This window comes from Cyprinus carpio, chromosome B5 (assembly GCF_018340385.1).
Source record: "Cyprinus carpio isolate SPL01 chromosome B5, ASM1834038v1, whole genome shotgun sequence".
Lineage (NCBI taxonomy): Eukaryota > Metazoa > Chordata > Actinopteri > Cypriniformes > Cyprinidae > Cyprinus > Cyprinus carpio.
In genome coordinates this window covers 20,630,492-20,640,965 of record NC_056601.1, presented here as the reverse complement: position 1 = coordinate 20,640,965, position 10,474 = coordinate 20,630,492, and the positions used below count along the sequence as shown (strand labels likewise).

The 10,474-nt window shown below is 36.3% G+C and overlaps 1 protein-coding gene across 1 annotated transcript in view; it reads left to right on the top strand.

Moving 5' to 3' along the window:
* The first annotated feature begins 5,776 nt into the window (after positions 1-5,776).
* The window catches only part of LOC109062653 (active breakpoint cluster region-related protein), a 174,215-nt gene continuing 169,517 nt past the window's right edge, over positions 5,777-10,474 (top strand). The window contains exon 1 of the mRNA XM_042724845.1: positions 5,777-6,618. Coding sequence (XP_042580779.1) covers positions 5,937-6,618 — 682 coding nt within the window. The 5' untranslated portion in view covers positions 5,777-5,936. The remainder of the gene's footprint in view (positions 6,619-10,474) is intronic.

The window sequence follows — 10,474 nt, the reverse complement described above, 5'->3', positions numbered from 1 at the left end:
TGAAACAGCCTTAAAACAACCACAAAATAACCTCTCAGCACTGTGCTTATATGTCATGCATCCTGGGAGATGAATCATCTGTCAAAACTCTGTATTTTGTGCTGTTTGTGATGCGAAAGTGTTGTAGTCTGAGTCTTGAAGTTCCTGACTTTATCCTCATTTCAGTGGTGCAACCCAAATATTGCCTTAATTGAACAAGAAACTAATTTTTGTCTGATAGAAATAGTTCAAGAGCTCTTACAGTAGGAACATGCAGTAATACACAATATGATTTGGTATACTATATGTGGACTTTGCTCAGCAGCCACTGAAAAGCTTTGGCAGAAGTGTGATTTTAGAGAAATATGTGTGCATTTTCTGCTGTGATTTTGTTTTGGGATATATACGGCTTGTGTAAATTGTTGAAAGCCCAATTATTCTGCGTTGTTTTTGAAATAGTGTGATGTTTTAAAATGTCATATCTATCTATGCAAGGAATAATATATTCTCTTTATGTGAACTGATGTTTTTAGTTAATTTCAAATTGAAGAAGAACATTGGTTATTTTTAATACATTTACCAATTATTCCATCCAGTTGATTACATACTGTGTTGTATGATGTCGTTAAGGTCCAGGTGGAATTGAGTATTGCTTGAAAAAGTTAAATGTTGTCAAAATGTGAAATATAATGTACTTTAATGTAATAGGCATTGTCACAATGTATGTGTATTACTGTACATGAAGTCTCATCAGTCCTAATGAGATAAATTCATAAGGAGTAAATAAATTCATAATGTAAATGTATTATATAAACATTTACATAAAGCAGCGAGATTTCTATTTTGTCTCTCACAGATCTTTTAAAAAAAACAATAAAAAAGTTTGTTTCATTTAATCTTCTTTGCACTTTTTAATTCAACAGATCCGTAGTTATAAAAATCCAGATCCAGATTATAAAAATAGTTCACTTTAAAATGAAACATTAATTTACTCATTCACATTGTATACTGGTTTGGAATTACATGAAAATGTAAAAAATAAATAAAAAAAGATTGAAAATAGACATGACAATTAAAAGAACAGATTAGACAAAAGCAAGATTGAACAAGTGAGTTTTACATGATAAATGAAATAGAAGTATATATTTAAAATAATAATTTGTTTAAAACTAATCAGTTAAACTGAAGAGTGAATGACAGAGATATACAAAACAATATATACAACCTAATATACTCCAAAATATACAAAGTACAAAGACTATACAGTACATGCATGTACAAAGGATTACGTAAAAAATAATATATACCCATAAAAAAAAATGGAACAGCACTGAAAGAAGTCTAGGTCAATAGAAAAAGAGCCAATAATAACCCAAACAGGGAACCTTAAACACGACTAAATCAATATACAGTATATGGAGAAAAAAAAAAGACCTGTGACCAGAGAGTGTGTATTAAGGATGGGGGTGAATCTTCTTTATTCAAGTTAATAAACTTTTAAGCTTCTCTAAAGTATGAGCCCAAAGTCTAATGGTGTCCTCTCTGGCACCATGAAGGTGAGCAGTGGACAGTTCAAGATAGACCACGTCTATAAAAGTGGAATTGGGAAGTGAAAGTCCACCAGAGAATCTATCACGTTGCATCGTGGAAAGAGTGATGACCAATTTTCCAAGTTACATGAAATCTAAGACAGTATGCCCTCATAACTGGTCTTAATTATATACTGCAGTGAAGCACAATCATAACACCCAAATACCTAAATTGTTTAACCACTGGTATACACGAGGGTAATGCTATCATTTTCATTGCGTCATTCAGTGGAAGAAGAGCTGATTTTATCCAGTTTATTCTATATCCTGAAATCTCACCAAAGCTGTCAAAGATAGTTAAAATGTTAGGTATGGACTGCAAAAGGTTACCTAAATAAAGAAGGACATCATCCGCATATAACGATTAATAATGACTGGTCCAACATATTGAGATCGGGGTGATGCCTTTGTCCATACGTATAGTCTGTGCCAGTGGCTCGAGTAATAGGGCGAGGTCCTCTAGCTATATCAAACAAAGCAGAACAAGTACTGCCTGTCAGCACCATGGCTGTGGGATTCGCATAAAGTACCTTAATCATACGAATATGAGAGGACCCCAGAGCCATGACCATGACTTTAAACCACCTTCTATTATGGATAGAAGGTGGTTTAAAGTTAATTGATGGACTGGAGTTGTGTGGATTACTTATTTTGTTACAATCAACATTTTGGACTCTCATTCTGACGGCACCCATGCACTACAGAAGATCCGTTGATAAGCAAGTTATGTACTGCTAAATTTCTCCCAATCTGTTCTGATCCACATCTTGTATGGCCTGAGGAAAAGTACATTTTCAGCAATTTGTTCATTTTGAGGCAAACTATTCCTTTAAGATCCTACATGTTCCATGTTTGGTTGTACAGATTGACCACTAGAGGGCAGCACTTCATCATTGAGAAAATAACTTCCTTTTCTGTCCTTGATTCCAAGATATTAAAAAGCACTGTTGTACTAGCAGCTGCAGGATCCCTGGATTCACAAATCCAGTTTGTTTTAGATTTGGGGATCTTTAGCCACATTTGCTTTAATCAGCAAAACATATGTTTTCATTAGTGAACAAATGCCACATAGTGAATTTTTCCCTTGTACTAATCGGAAATGATCTGTAGGGTGGGCAAATATGCATACTCACACGAAATGGGCATCTAAATCTTTTTTAGATCACCATCATCTAGTCCATTCATTGTCATTTGTGTCTTACTCACAGATGGGTAATGTGGTGCATCATGCATGTCACTGTGTCCTTCCTTTTTCACAAATCCATTTAATCAGTTTTCTAGAAAGTGTGGAGTGATTTTAATGTGTGAATCACCATGGTAACTAAACCAAGTTATGTATTGTGCATTTACAAGTAACTGCTGATCTGTAAAAGTTGAATAGGCTTTTAGTAAAAATGACCTTGCAGTTCTGGGACAGAGTCCAAAATGTAACTGGAATAAAGAAACAAGGCCTTCTAAAGGTTTCTTTCTTTGCCAAATGAAAGATTTTGTACCGACCTTCCATCGAATAATGGTATGAGCTACTAAAACAAGCTTGAATTTACAGGAAGACTTTCTCTCTTTGGCTGCTATTCAAGCAGGAGTTAAATGCATTGATGCATATCAAATAAAGGATGACCTAATAGGGTCTTCAGTTTCTGACACATGCCAGTTTTATAATGGCTCTACACCCGGTGCCTTTGGCATAACTATTATATATATACCTAACAATTATTATATAATAATTGTTAGGCATGCTTAGAATTCTACTAGATCATGTTAGATGATTAGACCCTTCTGAGGGTTCATGCAGACTGAGTGTTCTGCATCAGCTGAAGATGTGATGAGACGAGCCCTCGGTCTTTCAGAGGTATGACTGCATTAGCTTCAGTGAATGCACTCGTCTCCTGTTTCTCGAGTAACAGACCATTCTTCCTCTTTCCTCCCCCAGCTACCTCATGATTACAATCTTACTCAGAGTTTTTTCCTCCTACATAGAAATCAAGTAATTTTCCTTTGTTTTCTTTTTTTCTTAAAATGTCATTTCCTTCACAAAGTTATACATGAAATGAAATATTTGACAATATTTACTTGCGTTATTTTAGTGTCATTGAGATACTATGGTTTTTCTAATATTTTGAATTAATTTTTTTATTTTAAATTTCTTAAATTGTTTTGTTTATTTTGTTTTTATAAAGGTGACTATAACTATTAATTTTAACGTTTAACGTTGACGTTTCAGTGTTTTTTGTGTGTTTTGTCTTTTACTGTTGTTAATCTTATATATTTTTATTTCAGTTTTAGTTTATTTTAGAAAAACTAAATGAAAACATGTTGCTTTGACAACTAGCTGAATATTTTTATAATAATTTCATTCTATTTCAGTTAACATTTTTTTCAAGCGACAATTTTTTGTTTCATAATTTTAACTTTAGTTTAGTTATAATAATCCTGATTTACTTACCCTCATGTAGTTCCAAACCTGAATTAAATTCTTATGTTGAACACAGAAGACAATTATTTGTTTGTTTGTTTGTTCATTCATTCATACAATGAATTCAAAAAGATTTTCAGTCTTGTTTTGGACCCCACTTGCTTTCATTTTAAGGACAAAACAGTTTAAACATTTTTTTTAAATAGGGTAAGTAAATGATGTCAGAGTTTTTTTTTTTTTTTTTTGGTGAACTATCCCTTTAAATCCCCTGTATGGTTGTTAACATGTTAAAATAAATATATAGTTATAGTGCTAAACCACTGAATGTCCCACACAAATACATATTACAAGGGCTCAGGTTGATTGTGGGATCAAAGATGCAAAATGTCATGAATTATTAATATGGATCCAGCTGAAACTACATTTGTATGTCTGGTGCTAATGCATAAGCACATATACTAAAACCCTTGTGAGGGCTTTGTTTGATTGTGCACTGAGAAGCTGCAGAAATGAAAATGATAGTCATTTTAATAAAGAAAGGAAAAATGTAGCATTTGTAGCATCTCAAGCTCCTTACGACTTTCTAAAGTGGATTGATCCATGCAGCAGACCCTCTGCCCCCTCTCATCTCTGATGTGATATGTGGCTATCACTACACACATCTCTCCTCTTCAGTTTCTCATAGAACTGCTGGAACCTGGCCATTCCCGTTCTCCAGTGACACGATGATACCCATATCAAATTTGTCCTGCACGTCTCTGCTAATGGTATTGACATGGAGGTGAGAAGGGGAATCTGAATGAAGAATAGGCCCTGGCAGCTCTGAACAGAAGATGGACCATGAATTAGACTCAACTCTAAAAATCTGACCTCAAATGTACTGGAGGACATTTCAGTAAAAGAGTCAGTAAATTTTATTTTTGTGTAAATGACCACTCTCTTCCCAACTATTATTATGTCAATAATCAATGCAATTCTCCAGTGATGTCTGCAATAGTCTTTCTTGTTAATAATGCATAGAGAGCAGAACTAGGATTAAATCCATTAATTATCAAGACACAAAATGCATTTTTACAGTTTGGTAGCAGCCGTTTGACAAAAAAAAAAAAAAAATACACCGAAGTCAAGGTTTTTTTTTTTTTTTTGCAGAAAGGCATGATACAGATGCAAAAAAGCAAATTGCACGTAAAACATGAAACCCCTCTTCTGGTTCATAAAATAAAAAGATTTTTGTATGCCTTTGCCTTTATTACTAAACTTTTACTCATCATTTCTTTTGCTCCACCTTTTTTTTGCATTTATATTTAATATTATATATTTTAGTACAATACATTATCATTAAATATTGGTGAATGATTATATTTACTTTTATTTTTGTAAACGTGTTTGCTATTATTTGGCTGAATTAAGTCACTTAATATGTTATTATGATGCTTGATTAACTATTGTTATTTTCATTTTAAAAATGTTGTCTAGTATTAAATCGAGCTTTTTTTTAATCTATTTAGGCCTATTTATTTATTTTTCTATCAGTTTAATTGTAACTATTGCTTTTTTATTACCTATTTTAATTTTGTTTACATCTGGGAGTACATTTATATGTAAACCTGTACTGAAATGGATATTAATAGGCAAACGCGTGTTTACTCAACAGGTGGGGCCTCAATGGTGTGTAAAAAAGTAACCGCAGGCTGGGATTTTGCACGTCTAGATGTAAACGGCTAAAGGATCTGATTGGCTCCGTGTCCAGCCGACGTCACGACTTTCCAATGTAGCGGAAGCTGAAAGTTTTTTTTCAGTTGTAAACTGATATGTGGTGTGTGAGTATGAGTGGATATGCACGAAAGAGAAAATGAACAGTCGCTACTTAACAACAGGCGTTTGAGACAGTGAACCCAAGTCGTGTGTTAGCAGGGACGAGACATATTCAAGGACTTTCCTGCCCTGCTTTGACAATGTGGGAGCAGGCGGAATTTGAGAAGCACTGGAGGAATGAGTTTCCCGACGGAGAAGCGCCCGCGATGAACCTCAGCTCGGTGGAGGACATAGAGGCAGAGCTGATGAAATGCAAAGCCAATCTGAAGGTGTTACAGCAGGCTCTCACGGAGGAGAAGTTCAAGGTGATCTACCTGCAGACCACCATCGCGCAGAAGAAGAAAACTTGTCACTTTGAAAGTCGGTGCAACAAGGCAGATTCAAAGAAGGACAGTCCTTGCGACTCAGACAGCAAAGGCGTGGACGAGCCGTTCGTCCGGGACATAGCGTTACTCCGGGGCAGCAAGACAGGTAAACCCATCCTCGTCCCTCCTCGGAAAAAGCCCGATATTCCGCGAGAACCCTCGGCGGCGCGCGACATCTCTCGGTGCGTTGCCGAGCAACGGATAAACGAGCAAGACAGTGACCACGAGTTCGAGGATGTGGAGCTCAACGAAAACTTTCTGCGAAAAAACATACTCAACCCAAAGGGTAACGTCCGCGAGAGTCAGCTGCGGAATCCTCGCGTCCGCTTGAGTCGAGACCTGGACTCGGATGATGGCAGACTGTCTCCTTCCCTCGCGCTCCGCGGCTCTCACGGGTCTGGACGCAGCACACCTGACGGATACCCGAGCTCCGACCATGACGACTCCTCCTCTGCAGGTACCACAGAATTATTAACAACCAAAATCTTTTTATATAAGTTTTTTTTATGATTTTTTTTTTTTTCTTTTGAGGGGTATCGTCGGCCTCCACTGTTTATCACTTATCAAATAAGCAATTATGCGTATGTCGTCATATGTCAGTCTATAGAAACATTTTAGGAATGTGTCTCACAGGACGTTGCTTACTCAAAACTGAAAATGTACTGAAAATATACTCACTCTCAGGCCATCCAAGATGTAGACGAGTTTGTTTATTCATAGAAACGGATTTGGAGAAATGTATCATTACATCACTTGCTCACCAAAAGATCCACTTGACTTTAGTCCATCAGTTAACCTCAAAGCAAAAAGCTGCATGTTTGTAATAAATAAATAAATTAAGACATTTTTAACTTCAAACCAAACCAGTCACTGCAGAGTATTCACTGCTGAGCAAGTGATGTGATGCTAAACTTCTTCAAATCTACATCTTGAATAGCATGAGGGTGAGTAAATGTTGAGTGAATAGTCATTGCTTGATCTTTTAACATTTTAAAATTTTAATAGTATTGGAGATTGATAGTTTACAATGGCCTCTGAAAATTTCTAAAATCTAGGCTATATCTGTGTTTTCTTTTGCTTGTGGTGGAGGTCTTTTACTAGTGAGGACATTCCTCTCATTTATGATCCAGTCCAGCTTTCAGTCAGTGTGCAGCTTGTTGACAAAGTTTGATGCTTTGGTTTATTTAGAAGCTCTTTTGGTTGGTGGTTGGTCACTCAACATTTACAGAACAGTTTAATAAAACTAAAATATCACACACTATCATGCTGTCATACTGAAAATCAACATGGCTACAGTCACATCACAGCCATAGTGATATTCACAACAACATTACTTACGCTTTTGTAATATTGTTTAATTAAATTTTACAAAAATACATGTACAGTTCAATATTTGATAGTTCAATAACAGTATTTGTATACTTCCTGGTTGTCAGACAGATCTTTTTCATATGATAAAATATACCTGTGGTAGCTCTAATAGGACATCTGTGTAAACTTGAGGAGAACTGACTTCATCCACTAAAATCATGTTGGCTTTAATGCTTGATTGTCATTTGTGGTCCATATACTGTCAACTGCAGTGCACAAGTCTTTCTCTTCTGACAGTTTTATCAGTTAAATGCAGAATGTATCAAAGCGTCAGAACTTTTGTAATTATCTTAAAATACGATCAGCCGAGTGTCCATAATTTGCTCTCACAACACCTCTGTAACATAGATATGAGTTTTATCTGATTTGACACTCTTTTAAAAACCTCCGCAATGACACTAAAACAGGAAAGAGGAAAAGGCACCAAATCTGATGGAACCATAAGTGTTGCTCCATGAGACATACTCACATGTTGCTACTGTCTTTGACCCATCTGCGTAAAAGTTTAAGCATTACTTTTATGCTGATCAAAGGTCAGATCCCAACCCCAAACTTTATGTTTAATATTTATAATTTGTGGATTAGTGCATAATGGAGACACAAACCGTTTCAAACGATTCAGTTTGATCTGGTGAACTGGTTTGTCCTTGCAAAGTTGGAACTACCCAAATTTATAGAAACAGCCTTTGTGCCTAGGCCTGTGCAATTAATCGAAATCGTAATAAAATCACGATTTGAGCATGCGCGATTTCTAAATCGCTTTATAGCACGATTTTCCGCCATCCCGACCTCCCGCAGTATGCTATCCGATCCAATCAGAATGCAGTGCACCTAAGTGGAGCGCGAGAACAGAACAGACTGGGCATATGAACTCCAGGTTCACACACTCTGTCTGTCATGCATATTTTTTTCCGAGCCCATGTTAATGGATCAGAGCGTTCACACTGCACACGGTAAAAGATGTGAACAGAAAAGTTTAGAAATCGAGAGGTGCAAAAAGAATGAATATCTAGCGCATGAGCATAGAGAGAGTTGTGAGTGAGTGAGTGAGAGGAGACATGTTTTAATTGCGCGCACTCTCTCCGAGCGAGAGCAGCATGTATATGAGCACGTGTGTCTGGTTTTGTGACAAAGCAAAGGAAATCTGCGTGCGAGCGGAGAGATTCGCGCTCGCGCATTATTTTAATGTGCTTTCGCGTTACAATAACGCGCACTCGCTGCTGCTTCTGGACCGCATACACATACTGTATACGCACTGCAAACGGAGTATGTGTGAACCTTGGGCAATAAATATATTTCTGCACCTGAGGCACCGCTACAGTGAGCTCTATAACCAATGCATGGCAAAAAAAAAAAAAAAAAGCCCTGGACACTGGTTTTTATTTTATTTATTTATTTATTTATTTATTTTTTTTGCCATATGTCTAGACATTTTGTTTGACATCTTTACTTTGTGATTATTTTGACTTATGTCTGTTCTAGAGGCATATTACAACTTTTTGATAAAGCTCTCATTGGTCTTCTTTTGGAAATATGTTTCAAATTTATACTGAATGCATTTATGACTGTAAAGCATGTCTGTGTGTGTCAAAATCGTGATTAAAATCGAAATCGCAAAATTGATCAAAAAATCGTGATAGTTTTTTTTGTCTATATCGCACAGCCCTATAATTGTGCCACAGACGCATTATAGGTTACTGGTTCAGGAAACAGTCCTCATCCTCCATAAATTGCACAGCACACATCTGAATATTTGGGTTGAACTGTTCTTGAACAGTGTTGTAAATACTGTTATGCAAATCCTCCCACATCATGACGTAGACACGTGGGGGCGTGTTAGAGGCGTGTGCTAAGGCAACATTATGTACATCATGCTAGACTGTATATTTGTTAGTTTAGGGAAGTGTATTTGAGCAGTGGTTTGACTCAGGACAAATATTACAATAAATTTGATGTTGTGCTGGGTGACACTGTGCAAACATTAACAAAAACATCCTTAAATAAAATTAAATCTGTAAAATTCTTGCCAAAATGTAGCCTGATTGGGTGCACAGCCTTTGTCAACAACAAACATCTTTGTATTTATTTAGCCATAGCATTTGGCATATTTTTCCTTTTTCCCAACACTTTTCTGCATCATACACCACTGCATTTGTGTTTTCATTTTTAAGTGGATTGATAAGAAGTATCTAGGCAAACAGTTTAGTTTCCTAGTATTGTTGAGATGTTCCATTGTGGTACAATGAAAACATAACAGCTCCATGCATATTTAGTGTCATTCACTCATCTGGACTGTCAGTGAAGTTAGCATGCACATTACTTGCTCTATTAGACTTTGTCTGTGTCTGATCCGGTTCATTTAATATGGGATAATCAGGGATTGGGCTTGATTGTGCTGCAGTGGGTTGGAAGGCAAAGAACATCTGGGCCTCTGGAGAGGATGTGTGGGTGTGTGAGAGAGAGTGAGAGAGAGAGTGATGGAGATAAACGCTTAGGAAGTATTAGAGAACCACTGACCATATCCATATCATGTTCATATCCATCAAGGGCACAAGTTTGGTTTTAAAATGAGATGGGACTTTTTAAAATGCAGTGATGAAAATGGATGATGTTTGTACACAGTACGAATGGCCTTTTATAGCTGGTTGTTTGTTCTGGTTTAGAAACAGTATTTATATATTTAGCCTATATTTCAGGTCAGTTTGTACACAGAATGTCATACTTTTTGTGTGTACATATGTATAATATGTTAAAAAAGTTTTAAAACATTTTTTTCCACATGACATCAAACAACCTGAACTTACCTTGCCTTAAAAGTCAAATTATCTAATAGTTTAAGAAATTTATTGATCTTGATGCACAGGATTAGTTGATGTGTCGGTCGGACCACATGACAGTTTTATTGAGCAGGGAAGCAGTAGTCTTTTTTTTTTTTAAATGAA